The 18,784-nt window shown below is 40.4% G+C and overlaps 1 protein-coding gene across 2 annotated transcripts in view; it reads right to left on the minus strand.

The window, feature by feature from the left end:
* The window catches only part of ctnnal1 (catenin (cadherin-associated protein), alpha-like 1), a 51,390-nt gene extending 33,706 nt beyond the window's left edge, over positions 1–17,684 (minus strand). For both annotated transcript variants that reach the window (XR_004659362.1, XM_034892019.1), the window contains exon 1: positions 17,302–17,684. Coding sequence is in view for 1 of the 2 variants with exons in the window: in XM_034892019.1 (XP_034747910.1) it covers positions 17,302–17,397 (96 nt within the window). In the remaining variant the exon portion in view is untranslated. The remainder of the gene's footprint in view (positions 1–17,301) is intronic.
* Positions 17,685–18,784: the final 1,100 nt, after the last annotated feature.

An 18,784-nucleotide genomic window follows, 5' to 3' on the forward strand; every position in this document is an offset into this window, starting at 1 on the left:
TTTCCAGATTACATAGTTGTGATTGCTTCACATGAAGAAAAGTATTAATCTTCAGGGCTTGGCAGCAGACTGGCTTACCATTCATATGCCATAGCTGGGGTAGTGTTTCAACTCAGGAAGTAGAGTCTAAAGAAGAAGGCAGAGCAGACTGTGTGCTACCAGGTACTCCATCATGGCTGTCTAAAAATAATGCGAAATCTATCAAGTCTTAAGTGGGCCCACTGAGGGCACTGAGCCGAGCTCTACACAGTCACTCTAAACTGAGCCCGTTGTAGTTTACTTTGTGACAAATTTTGACAACTAAAATCTTTATTAAAACCCTCATCTTTCATCAGTAATTCCCAGAGTACCCTTTTACTCAAATGTTTGGTTCCCATGTGGATGAAAGCTATACTTAAAATTTGGGCAGATCTATTACTCAGTGAAGTAAACCATGCGGTATGGGACCCCACTGACCTGGTTTGTTAGTGCTCCGACAGTAACACATAATCATTCTTGAAAGCAGAGCTTTCAGTCAGACTCAAATGAGGTGCAGGAAGTCTAGAGGAACCAGCAGCAGCTGATAAGCAAGAATGATAAACCTGGGAGAAAAACAGACGGATAGCTGTGATGAAGAGATAGACGGGAGAATAGCAGAGAGCACACAGTACATAGGGGAGAGAAGGTGGACAGCTAAGACGGAGAAAAACAGAAGGCATGGCTGAAAGGAGCGACAAAGGAAACCAAGCAAAACATTTTTTCACCAGCTTACTCTACCGTGACCAAGAATTTTCTTTCAGTCAAGAGTGACACTGGGAAAAGACGCGATGTGACAGTGTGACCACCGCTTCAATGGTTCTTCCTGGGGGGGGTTTGACAAACAACATGGCTGCGGATCAATTTTGGTTCTTTTAACCAAGATCCAAGGTTAACTAAGATGGGAAGGGGAGCAGAAGGAATAAAGCTCCTCTGTTTGTACTACTTTTGTGGTTCACGTACCTCACTCTTTATAGGCCTTTACAGGGGTGCACGCCCATATACAGAGGATCAGTCATTGACATGTCAGCTGTGGATTTGATTCCAACCTGCAGCCTTTTGCTGCATGTCATTCCCCCTCTCTCTCCCTGTTCATGTCTAAGCTGTCATGTCACAAATAAAGGCCTAAAACGCCCCCCCAAAAAAATCTTTTAAAGCCTTTACTGCCGGGGAGAAGGGTGAGTAGGAAAATCAGATTACAACTAATTTAATAACTATATTAAATCAAACAGTGCACCAAGAGGCACTTCATAGCCATGATTGACAAGCTGCGTCTTATCAGAAGGCCCCTTTTATCGGTTTCTTTACTGCTGTGCACAAATGTTTTAGTTGGATCACCTTTCTATGTTTAAAAGACATTGCCTCTACTACCATTTTAATAAGCCATTTAAAAATTATAGTTGGACATCTTTTTGGAAATACACTTATTTGCTTTTTTGCCTAGAGATAGATAATAAGATTGATACCACTCTCATTTAACTGCCTGTTAAATATGAAGCTACAGGCAGCAGCCGATTAACAAAAGGACTGGAAACAGGAGAAACAGCTAGCCTGGCTCTGTAAAGTTCTAACTAAATTCAGCTACCAGCCCCTCTAAAACTCACTATTAACACATTTTATCTAATTGGTATAATCCAAGCTAAAATCTAAATGAAGAAAAATGTCAAGTTGTAGTTTTACAGGGAGTTATGTATATGACTGAAATATTTCTGGGTCAGACACTCACTTTAAGAATTTGTAAGATTTAACAAACAAGATAACTTGCTGTATAGCGAGTGTGAGAGGTGCAGGTGGATGGATTTTTTCACCTTTGCACAGAATCCAGCTGGCTGTTTCCAGTCTTTGTGATAAGCTAACTAGCTCCTGGCTGTAGTTTCATTGTTACCGTACAGACAACAGAGTGGCATCAATCATCCAATCTTAGTCGTGGGAAGAAAGCAAATAAGCATATTTACCTAAATTTCAAACTATGTCTTATGTAGTACTGCATTAATGTCATTGTTAATGTTGGTCCAAACAAAAATATGTGATATTATTCGGTCACATCTGTACAGCAGGGGAGGGATATTTTCCTTTCTTACATGATGCAGTAGAGCTTTTGCCACTAAAGTGTGAGTGTTTATAGTTTAATCTTACTAGCAAAAGGTTTTTATAGAGTTGAGATGATTCTTTATTCAGTCCATGTTGTATACATTAACTTTATTTAAACTAAATTATAAAAACACCTATAGCTCTCATTCTACCAAGATTATCAGAGTCTGTAGTTGAAAGGGATCTTTTCTTAACTTGTTTTAGTGATACACAGTACAGGAGAGGTTCTGCTGTCATATTTATAATAATCAATCAAACAACTTTCCCCAGGTGTTTCATTAGTGTAGCCCCGACCTAATTACTGGAGATGGGCCGAACATTTTTTCTACCAGTGTGTGGATGATGATAATGGTGATGCACATGGAACTCTTGTCAGTGGTATTCATCTGCTGTCAGATGAATACCACTGACAAGAGTTCACTTTAAGGGTGTAATATATATTTTAGAGGCAATAAATAATCCAAACAAGCATCTTCTTGGTTATTTCAAAATATGTAAAATACTGTATAGCACCTTAAAAAGGAAATTTATAATTAAAATCATAGTCTAGGGCACAAAGATTGCTCAGTGGTTAGAGCAGGTGCCCATATACAGAGGTTTACTCCTCGAAGCAGCGGGCCCTGGTTCGAATCCGGCCTGCGGCCCCTTTGCTGCATGTCACTCCCCCTTTCACACATCTTCGTCTGTCTGTCTAATAAAGGGAAAAAACCCTGAAAAAGTTACTTAAAAAACAACATCATAGTCTAAATATGATGAACAGGATCCCAGAATGTCATGTCAGCTTGTAACAAACAGACAAAAAGAACACAGGATACTGACAACACAAAGAATGTTTTACGTGGATCTGACTGCTATAATTCTGAAACCAAGACAGCGTGACAGCACAGACATCTTTGATCTCAGCAAGTTTTTTGCCTAACATCCAAGACATACTATCAAAGACATCTCTGGCCCAGGCAACAGGGCAATGCAGATGAAATCCCACCCACTTGGAAATGTAAACCTTCTGCAGTTACAATTTTCTCCAGGCTACACTGGTTCTATTGTTCCATAGAAGTTATTTCATGCTGTAAACCTCTCCTTCATACTTTTGCCTGGGAATAAATATTTTACAAGGATATAGCAGTTGTTTAATTTGGCAAGGAAATGTAACAAAGAGCAGCACACAGCAAAAAACACTGAAACATCAAATATTACATCTATATGTGAGGTATCAGAATGTCTCAAACAGCTGCTGGCAATATTCAAGGTTAAGTTTCATAAACTCAAAAAAGTATGCCTCATGAAAAAGCTTTTGCTTAGACACTGAAGTCCCATTTACTTTTACTAATTTAATAAGACTTAAAGCTCTGTAATATAATATTGATATACTTGTATTAGGTAAGTGGTTACAGAAATACTAAAGGCAAAACATTCTTAATTTGCAGCTATTGGCCTGTTGTTGGTGTGCAGAAACAGACAACATTTGCATTTAATAAATAACAAAACCCCACAATCGCAAGGTGCGAAGTGATCTGTATTATGTACAAAAGCAGGCAGGCTCTAAAAAGGCAACCATGAAAACAATTTTCTCCAAAGAGCTGAATAATATAGATCCGGCTCACCTTGTGAGATGACGCACCTTCAAAAGAAACAAGGAAAAACTGTACTGTAACAATTCTTTCTCTTTGAAACCTCTGGACCCAGATAATAAGACATCGCCCAGAGCACTGTTTGTACTCTGTTCCTGCCATCTGACTCCAAACTTTGGTTATCCCCCACCATGATGTTTTTGTGTTAAAACTTTATTTGAAAGTAGTTGAATAGGGCAAACTGCAGTTCCTGATGAGGCTCTATTGTATTTTTCATTCTGCTCCTCAATTATCTCAAGGATCTCCTGGCCCGGGGGTAAAGATTGATGAGTACCTGTGTAAAACCCAAAGAGGCGGAACTGTAAATCACTGCAACCAGTCAGAGCACTATCTTCAGATCCATCATCATCACCCAACATCATTTAGATGAAGTCAAATCTAAAACAATAAAGCTAATTAGAGCCTGCATCCTCTTTTTCATCAGTTTGGTTTGTAAAACAGGACTCACAAAGCATTAGCCTGAGAGTAAAATACAAGACAACAGCCTGCTTCCACAACCTGGAGGTACGAATACAACAACCGAGCCATTGGCAAGTCGCCCCCCCTCAGGTTGTCTTCACACTGAGCCATGTTTATTGACTGAGTAATTATATAAAGGCCTCAACAGGATAATCCTAACTGCTTGCCAACTCAGCCTCAAAAACATTCTATAAGTCATCATGATAGGTAATTACAAGTAATGGACAAATAATAGTGTGCGGTGAGCATTGTGTGAAAGTGGCTTAACCGGGCTCTGTGACAGCCTCCCACAGTGAAGGCATGTTCTGCAAAGAGAAACAATTGAATGATTGCAGTAGCTGCTTGGAGGACACTGACTTGACACGATCGCACTGGCTTGCTTCTAATATAATTTTTTTTTTTGTTTGTTTGGAGAAGCAAAGTGACAAAGAAAAATGGGAAAATTTGTTTCTGCCTCACCTATTGAGGCCACAAATCTAATTTATGCTAGTGCAGTGCCTGTTCAAAACGTACCTGTTGGGGGAAAGGCTGATAGCCTGGCCTCCGGCATTGCTGTTTGCAGCTTTCTCGATAACTACTCATCCAAACAACTTCACACTTGGTTCCTGAGGAAGAACGTTCATTCCGAAAGTTACATCACTAATGCTTGAATGAAATCTTTGAGTTTGCTACAATGTAACACCTGGGGGTCTCTTTCTTCATATTTTCTTGAATGTAGTATAGCAAGCGACGGAGTGCGAACTGTACCCAGCAAGCCATTTGGCAGTGTAACCGTTCATAGGGGTCCCCCCTCAATTCACTAAACAGTGTGTACATAAAATACTACTAATCCATATATAGATCTCACGAACTTGCCACTGCACTTCCTTGGGTCCTCAGCAATACACCCAACAGATGTGAAGTCGATCAGATAAACAGCTTTCGAGAAAATCGAACATAGAGACATTGTAGTTAAAAGTGTCTGATGAAAATGCTGAAATAATTCTCACATGCAACGTCCAGTTTTTGAGCCTCTGACAATTCTTCACAGATGAAAGGAAGGAGATGGGAAGATAAGATGTCAGGTGTGGAAGAAAGTCAACATGACAGCAAGCTATCCCCAGAGCGTGACAAATCCTCACCCAGAAGGAGAAGAAAGGTATTTCTAATAATGTGGACTTGAAGGTTTGACATTTGAGAAGAGAGAGACTTTAAGGTGAATAGTGAATGATTACATTAATAAATCAATAAAGTGTGTCAAACCAAACCCTCAATGAAAGATAGTGGCTGAGCAGAATGATTCATTGATTAAAGTGGTGAGTGAACGAAGTAAACCCTTACGAGGGGGAGGTACTGGCTTTTGCATACCAGCCAGTACAAAGTTCTTAAAAGGTTCTACCCTTAAAGATTTTGACTTTTGACCGTAGCCGTGATTCTCCTAGAAACAATACATGTACACAATTTTAGACAGCACTCTATTACACTTTATAGAAGCTCAAAATGATCACATTGAAGGAATTTGGCCCCCCTGACTTCAGACTGCATGATGGCGTCTCTCTCTCTCTCTCTCTCTCTCCCTCCCTCCCCCTCTCCCTCTCCCTCTCCCTGGAACATGTTTCCACTACATGACACATCCCTATGTTTTCAAGTAAACACAAAAATGAAGTCCACACAATACTTGTATAACTCCAATCACAAACTCTCACATTCAAACACAGGTAAAGGTTTTATCATCATCAGCAACTCAAAAAGTTCCATCCAGCCCTTCAGATAACAGACACGCTTGAATGTCCAGAACAACCGGAACATTATTTATAGAAGGTGAATGACTTTAACTTATTTATAGGGGTTGGCACTGTGTGTGTGTGTGTGTGTGTGTTGCTGGGCTGTGTTTCCCGGCTGGCTGGCCCCTAGCTGTCACCCGCCAACTCCAGTCACCCAGAAATAGTGACCAGATGAGAGAACCCAAATATTGATAGGGTTAGGTATGTATCACAATGCTGCACCTTTTCTTCCTAGTTGCCGGCCTACTGAAGCTGCCAAGCCAACTTTAAAATGGCCTGTGAAAACCTGGCTACATTAAATATAACTCTATGCTGCGCGGTATTTGAGGACACAACCTGTTTGTTCGGTAAAATCTACCAACACTGTGTCATCTCATCCATATCAAGTTAAAATTATGTTGTTCTATTGTTGGTCCTAAGTCTTTCCACAATCTTTTAGATCATATCTGCATACAATTGTGCTCTCAACACTGCATTGGCTTCCAAAACCATTTCCCCTGAAGGTATGTTGGTCACACAAAAGATGGTAAGAATACCACTATCTTTATCACTCTTAGAAATTCTGGCTGAGCTGGTTACATGGTGCCCCCGTTGCTTTTCCTCAGAATAGGTGCAGGGCTGAGGATTATGGCTCAGTTTGCAGTACAGACAAAAGGGAAAAGATCCTAAGAGAAATGGCAAGACTTTCAGCTCTGTGCAGGACTTGTAGCCTCTAGCTAGGGTTACCGTAGACTGCATAATAGGCCTGGACGATAAATCGTTATAAAATCGCAATCTCGATTCACCCTGTTCACTGATTATTTTTTAAAAAACTTTTTCAACAAATAACTTTTTAATAAAAAAAATATATACATATACAGCATGTATATATATTCTCATTTCTTATATTGTCATTTAATTTTACGAGCCGACTGCATCGCAAACACTAATACTTTCTTCTGTGAGTTTTAAACAGACTGGATAAAATAGGTTTTAAGGCGCTCTCAACCACTGCAATGCTCTCCCTTCTCTTCATTGAAGCCTCTATGTTTACAGGCTTTTGGTGACGCGCAATGTGCTACAGGTGGCAAAAGAAATCTATGATTGGTACTGCCAATTTGTTTTGTCTTTGTTCACGTTGTGCAATAGGAAGAAGAAGAAGAAGAAATTGTGATATCAATTCTGATGGCAAAAGAAATCTATGATTGGTACTGCCAATTTGTTTTGTCTTGGTTCACGTTGTACAATAGGAAGAAGAAGAAGAAGAACAAGAACAAGAAGAATGAGAAGAAATTGTGATATCAATTCTAAGCTAAAAAAATATCGTGATTCATATTTCCCCCCCGAATTGTGCAGGCCTACTGCATAATTAGGTGATACAGAGGCACTGCACTCTCTAGAGAGACTGAGATTAAAAAAGGGAGAAAACAGGGGGCTATGTCAAGAGAGATGGGGTGAAAACTAAGCACAAGGCTGTAGACAAATTGAAAAAGCAAAGGTGTTAGGTGTATGACAGGAAAACTAAATCAGGAAATTGGCCAGAGACACAGAGGAAGGGAGAGGGCATACAAACAAGGTGCTATAGCATCTTACAGACTGATACTGCCTCACATTTCCTCAACCCCCTGAACTCGCATCAAAAGGGAAGGATTCCAGTGTTTGCTAATACAAGTTTTAATCTGCTGGGGGGTTTTCACACTAAAAGTGACACTATTGCACAAGGACAAACGTAACTTTGTAATGTAGATTAAAGTACAATTTATCATATAGCTAATCAAACAACATTGGTTAACATTCTCACTAGAAATAGTATAGAAATAAAAATTATCATAAGTTATACACCATAAGAAGACATTTGAAGTAATACAGCAAACTTGTTTGAAAGATGTTTGAAATTTCTGACTATTCTGAATTAAAAAAAGATAAGGAAATGTTTTGTATTCTGCGTTCTCCTTGTCCTTCACAGTCTCTTTCTTCTATCATGTCAAACCTCATCGGTTTAAAAGAACTCATTATCGAGAGGGGAGAAGTTCAAAAGCGCTCAAAGAAAGTAATTAACACATACAAGCCAGACTGACTGATTCCTCTGCGGTACAGTATGCAATGTTGCTGCAGCTCTGAGAGCTCTTGGATGCATGTCAGATATTTCTGTTTTGTGTCACCTTAACCCATTTGTGCCGGATGCTTCGCGCATACACATAACATCTACCGCTGGTTACCGCGTTGCCCAACTCTGAACCTCATGCCGGCTGCTGCGTGGCGCAAAGGATCATCCAGCACTTCTTCATCATCACCTACCACATCCTCCCTCCCAAACTCCTCACTATCTTCCAACTCAATGTCACTGCCCTCGCTCAAAATCCTCCTCCGACGTAGCCATTTTCTCGCTCGTTTCTCAAAAATTCATTAACAAACGCACATGTATGTCTGGTTGATTGACATGATTTTCAGCAAACTACAGTACATTTTGGTGGTCACATGGCTTTAAATAGCCAATAAGACCCGCCTCATGTGTATTTGAACCAATGACAGTGCGTTCTCTGCTGCACGCGTCATTAAAAGACTGACGAATACAAAATGCTGCGCCACGCAGCAGCCGGCAGGAGGTTCAGAGTTGCACAACGCAGTAACCGGCGGTAGATGTAATGTGTCGGCGCGAAGCATCCGGCACAAATGGGTAGAAGGAGAATTCCAGTCGATTCCAACACGTAGCTCTGTCTGTAAATTTGGAGTGCTGTGAGTTTCGAGAAAAACTAAACCAATCGGTGCTGCCTACACAGTGTTATCCTCCTGCTAGAGTTAGCACCCAACAGGCTCAAACAGGGCAAGTTTTAAATGTGTTTTTAGCCTCTCATCATGTTCAAAATATCATTATAAGTGTCTACCCATGTGCAATGATTCCTTCCGAGTTCACATGGGTAGGCACTTTTAATGACATTTTGAACATGTTTGGAGGACAAAAACACATATTAAACTTGTCCTGTTTTCTCCTTTAACAGACGGAAATTGTTAGATAACAAAAAACGATATAATACTCTCATATCCAGAGCAAACAACAGCAAGTGTCATTACAGACATCCTAATGATACCCTTATTTTGTTTTACCATTATTATATATTAGAAAACCTTTGTCGTCTTTTAAAAATGTTTCGATTCCTTAATGAAATAGTGAGGCTATGACATACAAGTAGAATAGGATCATGGAGTATTGGTTTGGCCTATCGCATAGAGCCAAGGTTTTCTGTGAGGCGCTCCTCCCCAGGGGGGTGCAGAGAGAGAGAGATGTGAGGCAAAGTTACTACGTGAGGTGAAAGGCAAGGAAGGTACTTTAGGTACCAAAATCCTTGGAGTCCGACTGCCACAATTTCAGTCAAATATAAATATGCACAATACAAAATATGCTTACAAATGTGCTTACAAATACTTTTTCCCACATCTGTGGACAATAAAGTTTTCGTATTCTCAGAGTCAGAACATATGATACACATATTTTCGAATTCAGTGCGACTTCTGAGGATATCATCTCCTATGTTCATCGTGACTTCAAGAACAATAAAAGTAATCACTAAATCCAATACCATGAACTTTTCATGTTGCAGTATCAATAATATTTTTTAAAGAAGAGTAGACAGAGAAGGCAAGTGTTGGGGGACACAGTTGTCTCAATTTTGTCTGGGGACACACAGTGTCCAACTTAGAAAACATCAGGCAAAAAAAGAATACTTCACAGTGCTATAGTATTCTCAGCTAGGACTAGCTGTGAAGAAAATATCTAAAGCATCTACAGTATTATTGAAATAGTGTCCTTTACGGATGAGACACTTTGCTCCAATTACGTGCAACATTTTATAGATTTTTAGACAACCTCACAACTGGCAAGGTTGCCTGCCTTTTACATGATTTGCGATGCTTTCTCCTAGCAAGGCTCAGACCCCACATTTTGAACAACTGTCCTACTCAATGTCATGTGCTCAAGACTGGAATTATCAATCCGCCATATTTACCTTCATACCCTACCTACCAAGCCAAGAAACTGCCAAGAAAAAAGCATTTGGAAAGAAACGTCTGCCTGCCAAATAAATCTGTTTACCTGTGGTTGTCCAGGCAGCAGACAATATAGAAATATTCTGTGATATCTCTGGCAATACTTGACAGGACAAGTGGGAGGGCACATGCCTACAAGATTAGAGTAAGTGGGCTGTCCTTTCACACTCATCCGTCTCCTCTGTCCAGACAGCATTTGCAGTAACACATCAGGCCCTATCTTGCACCCTGTGCTGCTCAAAGCCCGACCCAATTGTCTTTGCCAGTTTAAGACCGACACAGTTGTCAATTTTAAACAGCACCTGCGCCCATCTTTACGGCCATGGGCGTGCTGGTCTTACAGGAAGGTGTTCAGGTGAATTATTGGCGTATTGCTACCTTGAGGCAGCGGGAAGTGATTGCGCCATTGATTTTTTTTAAAAAGGGAGCATTTTATTGTTATCTTAACAGCAAATTAGTAAAATGTGCCTAGGCTTATGCACAGCGTGCACATTATGCTTGTCACACACACACACACACACACACAAAAATATGACTGTGCAAGACTGTGCCATCGTAATAGCACTGCGCCAAGGTACAAACATGCCTGGCTTTTTAAGGGAATGGAAGATGATACCGATTGGTTTATTGCATGTTACACTGGAAACACACATCTGAATTAATGTAAACACTAAGTACAACTCTTTTGAACCGTGCGCCCGTGCATCCTTTATGTTGATGTGTGATAATGACGGAGAAAATCACAAATGTGTCAATGTTGATATTGCGACAATATTGTAGGGTTGACTATTGAGGCTTTCACAAAATATTCACAGAATGAGATGTTTGATAACTAATCATCAATGGTGGGTAAAGGTAAAATATATGACAGCAAGATAGGGAAACGGTTGTGCTTTCCCCCTCAAGGTCACAGATGGCCTCTGTGCGACTACGGAGTAATTCATGTCAATAAGCATGTCCTTGTCTGTGCTTCTGGGCGTTGGTTTATGCATCTGTTTCAATCTACGGGGTGCTTCCAGTGAGGATGGACAACACAAAACACCATGCTACATTAGGCACCACATCCCTGCTGATAGAGATCTCTTCCTATGTGCGCACACTTTGAGATAAGACGTCTCCTCACTATCTAATCATCATAACTTAGGAGTATACTGTAAATACGGGCTGGTAATGGGCCAGACAGCGACTTGTACACTAAACAAGAATGCCTCTAATAGCCTTAGCAGGCCTATGAGGACCCTTAACATAGTATACTTAGAAGGTGAGTATGATGAAGAATCATTTAAGCAGGGAGCTGAAATGAATTAAATTCTGTTTATGCCTGTAGTAGAAATAAAGATTCCATAGCGACATCTCTTTATAGATATGTCCTGGTCTGTATTTATAACAATCACTATCCTCAGTTTTCTTAGGGACTATTTCTTTGGCAGAATTCTCAGTGAGGGTAAACTTAAAGAAATTAAAAACAAACTATCTGCCACCAGAGGACACTACATTATGGAGAACAGGTCCCTGAAATGGCTCTCCATTTTCAGTTTACAAGGAATGCAACACTCTGAGCACACTGTGCCACTTTGAGGCTCTCTGTTAATGGGAAGGATGTTTAATCAATACTTTATCAACCTCCTAGCTCTGGCAATACACCTTGGTTGAAGGCAGAAGCTTTATTTAGACAATTAAAAATGGTTATCACTATTAGCTACAGACTTCAAAAAAATTAAATGGCAGAGAGTGAGAAAGCCTTTTTTCACCATTAAATGGACTGTGCTGTTCTCTCTTGGTGACTGCTCACTTCAAGCCCGTATTATGCTTCTGCATTAAGTCTACGACGTAGCCACATATGAAGGTACCTGGAGACACACACGCTATGCCGTAACATGACGTGCAACAGCTAAAAATGTCCCACCTTGGTCAGAAAGCATAGGAGAGACACCGTTTCTCTCACCATGCCTCTAGAGGCGGTACTCGCCGTCACTCTCACTATCACAAACTCCTTACACAGACACGCGCGCACACACACACACGTGATATAGTATCATCTTCAGGCCACTTACATAGGCTAAGGAATAAAACTCTGCGTCGAGCTTCCGCAGAACCATAACTCGCGTTTTGGGCTGGGTTATTTGGAGGGTTCTAGGACACATAAGCAATCACACACATACGCGCGTGCACACACAGAAATAAACAACCTTGTTCGTATGTGGAACTACAGTATGTTAGCAAGGGAGAGGTCAACAGATCAACGTGTGAGACAGGGAAAGGACAACAGACGAACGTGTGAGACAGACCCTTTTATTGGCACTTAAAAAGATAGCAGTAGTGAGAAAAGTGAAAAAAGGAGAAGACAAGGAAGACTGGTCATGCAAACTGCAAACTGTTTACGTGTGTGTTTCTCAAAGAGATACAAAAAAACTGGAAAATGAGACTGAGGGTGGGAGGTTTAGGCTGGTGAGTGTAATCATCAAAAGAGAATCTGAATTCTCTAAACGGACAAAGTAAGCTAACTAATGCAACCACTTTACTAGAAGGGGGAGTTTAGTGTAATGACATCTCATTTCAATTTGTTGACGCAGGGTTGTAGACTGATCAAGAACTTGCCTCAAATCCTTATTTACACAACAATAATGTGAGTCAGGCTTACTGTGATTTATATATATATATATTTGGGGGGGGTGGGGGGATCTGCTAAAACAAAACACTAACCCACACACTTCGCCCGTCTCAAGTCAAGGATGAAAGATAACTACTGTATAGGAAAATGAATGAGAGTGTTAGTGTATATATACACAATATATTGTGTATATTCTTTAACATCTTCTCCTAATAATGGCAAACCAGAAAAAAAAATTGCGGTGATGTTGTGGTGGTAGTCTGACTTGCGCTAAAAATGTGTTTTCAAACATTTGTTTTGGTCGAGGCTTTAATGGTTGAAGGTGTTATGGTCATGGTGGCAACAAAGCACACAAAAAAATGCAAGTACCTACACATGAAAGCTTAGACACTGGCACCACAGATCACAGAATCACACATACCAAAGTACGCCGATACAAACCACACTCACACCTTATTTTGTCTCATTCCCAGGAGGCTAGTACATTTTGGTCTGTGAATGTGTATGCACACGCATGCACGCTTGTGGCGCACTGTAATTCTCATGTGGTTTCACCTTCATACCAGGGACCCATTTGTCTTCATTATCATCATACGACTGGAGGAAGCAGATCTGTTAGAGCTCATGGCAAGAGTAATGCCCTTCTGTCTGGGTATGAAAAAAACACTTCACTACCTTGAAGTTTATTATGTCACCCCTCCACAGGACCAGGAACATTATAAAATGGAAATAGTACCTAAATCAACGGCATTTCCAGAAATAAGAATTTACAGAGCTGTCAAGTGAGGAATGTGTTTATGGAGTGTCAGCGTTTTGTTTAATGCAGAATGTATGTGACATAATGCAAATGCTTTGAACAAACCACATTCTCAAACTTGCCATTGAGCTTTTGTTCGGCTGATAAATAAGGACGTTCAATCCAGTTTGCTAGCAAATTGAACATGGAAAACCTTTTTACCCACAATCCTTTTAGCACATAAGACACTAAAATTACAAGCACCACAGAACCCCTGGAAGCATGACAGAGTCAACGCTAACAATCTTGGACAGAGAACGGATTTTTTTAGACCCAATTAGAGTTGAAAATCTTTTAAGAAACTCCTGGCTTAGCCATGCAAAAAGAAAGCTACATAATCACAAGTGTTTAAATGTTCACAGATCTGATAAAAGTCTTATTTATACATACATACATACATACATACATACTCCTTAGCCCTTATGAGTTCCCACACAACAACAACAGCCTTGCTCTTCGTCAGCCTGATGTTAGCACCCACTCAGGGCTGGTGTGTTTTAACTAAAAAAAAAAAAACACCTCAATTATAAAAACCAAGAACAGAACTGTTTTTCCACTAATCACCACTTTAAAACAGGAGTCAGTTCACAAGGAAAAAGCAGCCAGGTTATCTCTAATTGCCTTCCAACTGGCAACAGAGCACATAACAGGTAGGACACATGAACACACAAAAACACACTGTTTCCCTTCCCTCTGTGTGATACCCATTACATTTTTGACCACCACCAGAGCAATTCATTACCCTCGCCATGCCCCTCACAATGCAAGTCCATTGGTATGGAGATGGCTGTAGCAGAAAAGGGGAAGTAAAGCACAATAGTGAATACCTATCTCAGGAGAGTAGTTCTGTTAAATCCAGTAACAGCTTGAAAAGGGTGAAGTGTAGGGTCAAAGTAATACGAGATACAGATAGAAAACATCCAGGTGGTCACATTATGAAAACAGGACACATTTAGACACCATTTGCATGAACCAAGACTCAATGACAGGTGAACATACAAGCAAGAAAAGAGAAGAGGTAGGTGAGGCTGTGTGCTCTTGTCTATCTGTGTGTGTGTGTGTGTGTGTGTGTGTGTGTGTGTATATACGTAATGCACGGCTGGGAGACTCCCAGGCCTATAATTACACCCTGGTGGGAGAGAAGCTGATAACAGAGGCCTGAGGATATCAACGTCATGAGTAGAGGAGAGGAGAAGAGAAGAGAAGAGAAGGGGCAACATGATACCTTATCAAACACCGGCTTTTCTCACTGACACTGCTTTTTCATTTCCTCCTTGATAGTTATCGAATGAACCCTACAGCATATGAGCATGCATACACACACAAACACACATTTACACTAAGCTTCTCTAAAACGCAAAGACGCACAAAACAGCCCACACAGTCGGTGTGTTTACACTGGTTATAATGATTCAATTATAGCTCATGTAAGCCAATACTCATTCTCAGAACTGTCACGTAAAAACCTTAACTGAGTTATCTTACTCACATTTAGGTGGTAATGAGAGTACCACCACTGCAATAAACATAATTATTTCTGATAACCACTGGCACACAAGTTGGACAGATTTCTTTTGGCAATATCATTCTGTGGACATTCCTCAAACACCCAAACACAGAAAGGGATAAGGCTTATGTTGTTCTGTAAATGCAAGAAACAAACTGCAGCAAAATCCCTTAAGTTTCCTCTTATATATTCCTATTACACACTTCTGGACATTACCCCAACAATCATAAAACTTGTGTACATTATCATCATGTAAAATCCATGTAAGTTACTTGGGATATAGGGTTTATTTACATTATCGATTAATCTAATGATTATTTTATCCATAGTTTGGTCTATAGAATATCAGAAAATTCTAAAACAAATGTCCATCACAAGTTCCTAGAGCTCATGGTGACATCTTAAAAAACAGTCCCCAAAATATATTTTATTATAATAGAAGACAAACAAAACTTGCCAATACTCACATTAGAGAACATAATATTTGCTTGAAAAAAAAGAGACTTAAATGATAAATCAATTATAATTGTTGCTGTCTCTGATAATCGATTAATCATTTCAGCTCGAAAACGTGTACTGTGCATATTTGCAGTAATTGAGCAATTTGGGATTTTATGACCACACTGGATGAAAAGCACTCACAGCAGGTGAAACTAATGTACCAGTCAGCCCCCAGTGAGTGACCGTCCTCCATCAACAAACAACAAAACATTACATATGGAGAATGTAAGAATGCCCAAGGGAATGTTTCTTTTAGCATTGCAGAGCTCTGTTGCTATGGGGACATGCCTCACACTGAGGAAAAAAGAAAGTTAGTTGTCCTTGGGACCCGCTGCTCATCAGTGGACCGTTATATGCTGAATGTTGTTAATATATACAGAATATTCTTCTATACTTCAAACTGAAGCTCAGCCAGTCTTTCTCAGCAGGCAGGAGTGCACCATAAGTTTGCTGCAGGGTAAATATTATTAAGTTAATGCAGAGTACAGCAGATTTACTGGATACTTTTGCACAATATTACAGCGGTCTACTATAAACAGTCACTGCTGTTTGCATCACATCACCTTACCTGGATTTACCCTTGATTGCTCATACTGTATAATCAAACTTTTTGGTGTACTTTTGAAAATCTAAATTAACAGGGTGCACAGAAAGCACACGCCCTACCAGATATCCTTTTCTGATAACTAACACATACCCATTGAGTACAGGATGGCCTACATCTTTCAGTGCAATGAGAGGGAGGAAGCAGGCTTTCCGCGTTTACAGGGGGAAGGACAGTGTCCGGGACCTTCCACCTTGGCATTGTCCAGACTCTTTTAACCCACCAGTGAGACTTCTCTTTCTTCCACTGATTCAGTGGAAACAACAGAACCTTTACAGCTCTCTCCCCTTTCAGCCTCAACGAGGGGATATTAGCATTTATAAGACTGGTGGTCACTCCACTACTCAGCAGATGCAACCCACCTCCCAGGAAACAACAGTGAAAAACAGCAAAGGTCATGTTAAATGCAGAAGCTTTGCAAAATGAATCATCTCCTATTGTTCCTATAATGGAAATGAACAGCCTAAAATAACATGACTGCTTAACAAATCATTACAAAACAGCCTCGGAACTTGCAGCCTACTATGTTGCACTATTCAATAAAAAGGATTAATTAAACCATTGACCTAAACGCCTTGCTTTTAAACCTGGGGCTACTGTCTCAAGTGTGCAAGAGAAGAGTTGATGAAAGAGTGCAGTGGCTTTAAGTGAGTCTCTCTTCTTCTTCTGTTTATTGAAAAACAAAACACGTGCCCCAAAGTGACCCAATTAGAGAAGTGGGAGTCACAATGTAGTTCAGGACTGGCAAAGGGCAGCACAATACTTCTGGGAAAACTAGTATGGCCTGTTGAACCCAATATTGTCTCAAAGTGTTATGAGGAATTCCAGGAGAGCTTCTGGTGGCCCCCAGGCATCTAAAGACAGGATTAATATCATGGAGATTAACATTTTTTTTGGATGGCTGATCATTGGTTTAATTACACCCATTTACAGTAGGCTGCAGAATAGCCTATGTAAAAGTAGCCTACACTTATGCATAACAACAAACCTCTGTCTTTAGTTTAATTTAGTCTAAGTGGCTGTTTTACATGTAGTAAGTTTTGAGTTCGACAACTTTATTGATATAAGCAACGACACCCGTAGGCTACAACATAGCAAAATAATAAATTAAACCACAAGCGGGACAGTCTTTAAACACAGCACGAGAGGGAAAACGTGTATATTCAGCGAGTAAACACGAGAAACAAAGTTAGCCTCTTGTGTGCGAACACGGCTGTAGTTGTAAAGCCAAAGTTCACTTTAAAGTACAGTGTGCTCTGAAATAACAACGCAAAGCTTGTTTAACGTGAATGGTACTCACCTGCGATACTAAAGGAATAAGCGTCTGCTCCACAGAGCGAGTTTTGATTTCCAGACCGGAATCAAAGTTACTGTTGCCGCACGGAGATGAAGCCATTCCCGCCGAGCTCTCTCCCTGCCTGACACACAACGCACTACTGGCTTTACTAAGAGCCTTTCCCTTGCTGTTTCGCAGTTGCAAATTGGTGTAACGGACCTGCTCTAGCACACCGGGATTTCTAACTTGATTACAGAACCGTTTATCGAGTGTCTCTACGCACGCGCGTTGTTTTAATCCACTTTGGCTTGGTGGTTGTGCCGCTGCGCCCGCTAATGTCCATGTAGTTCACTCAACAAGGGCAGACAGCGGACTGCAGCACACCACTGTGGGCAACCACACACACACACCACAGCACGCTCAGGCACCTTCAGGTTCTCACTGCTGGTTGCACCTCAAGACTTCCCGAAGTGCAGGTCATTATTTTGATAGTCAAGATGGTCGCTTTGATTTTAATACGCCTGTTCACTCGCCGCAGTTATGTAGGCTAGCGTACATGGCAAAACATTATCAAATTGGACACATTTGAATACGTGAATACATGAAGTATTTGAAATTGAAACATCAGTGGGCTAGTGCATTTATCTGTTTTGGCGTGCAAAATATAAAGAGTTGATGTGTTATAGCCTATAACTTTTTGATTTGAAAATGCATTAACCAGTCATGCAAATTTTAGAGTTTTAGTGAAACAAAAAAAGAAATCCACCCATCCATCCATGCAGATTTCAGAGAACTTTGCATCCAGTGCCCTCTAGAGAGGCGTGATGCTTTCTCACACCACAGCAGCTCTGGTTTGAGACAAAGAATCCCACATTATCCCCTGGAGTGTGACAATCCCTTATCATCCTCACCAAATACACACCAGATATGTCAATCAAACCCGACTGCACTGACTGGAATGCAGTGCCTATTTCGAAAAAAAACCTTTACACAGCATTTCTTTTCGTGATCTTACCAACTGAGGCGCTGTAAGTTACCCAGGATCTAAAAGGGAGAAGGGTACTAAAGTTGTTCCAACATGTATATTTAAGATTTCATACTGCTGGTTTGGGTTGAAATCAGTGAAACCACAAACAAATGTCAAAAATATAATAGGGCAGCTGCTGTTGTTTTGAAATCTAAAACAAACTGGAACACGATCAAGCTGCATTATTTTCTGCTCCAACTAAAATAGAATCATCCTCTGCGGATATATTTTTGAAAAGACAACAAGGACTGTAAATCAGTTTACAAGAGCTTAGCGTGAACCCATCAATGTAACCGATCTTTTCAAAAAGAGGTTTGTGTTTGAGTTGTGGATTGGGGGACAAAGATAAGCTTTGTTTTTTACAAATTGTATTACTTTTCATACTTTATAGAAAGGCAGAATGATGCAGGATGGCCTACAGGCCTACACAGGGTTTAATTCCCTCCCTCCTCATTTAACCATTTCTAACAGTCAACACAC

This window comes from Etheostoma cragini, chromosome 14 (genome assembly GCF_013103735.1).
Source record: "Etheostoma cragini isolate CJK2018 chromosome 14, CSU_Ecrag_1.0, whole genome shotgun sequence".
Classification (NCBI taxonomy): Eukaryota; Metazoa; Chordata; class Actinopteri; order Perciformes; family Percidae; genus Etheostoma; species Etheostoma cragini.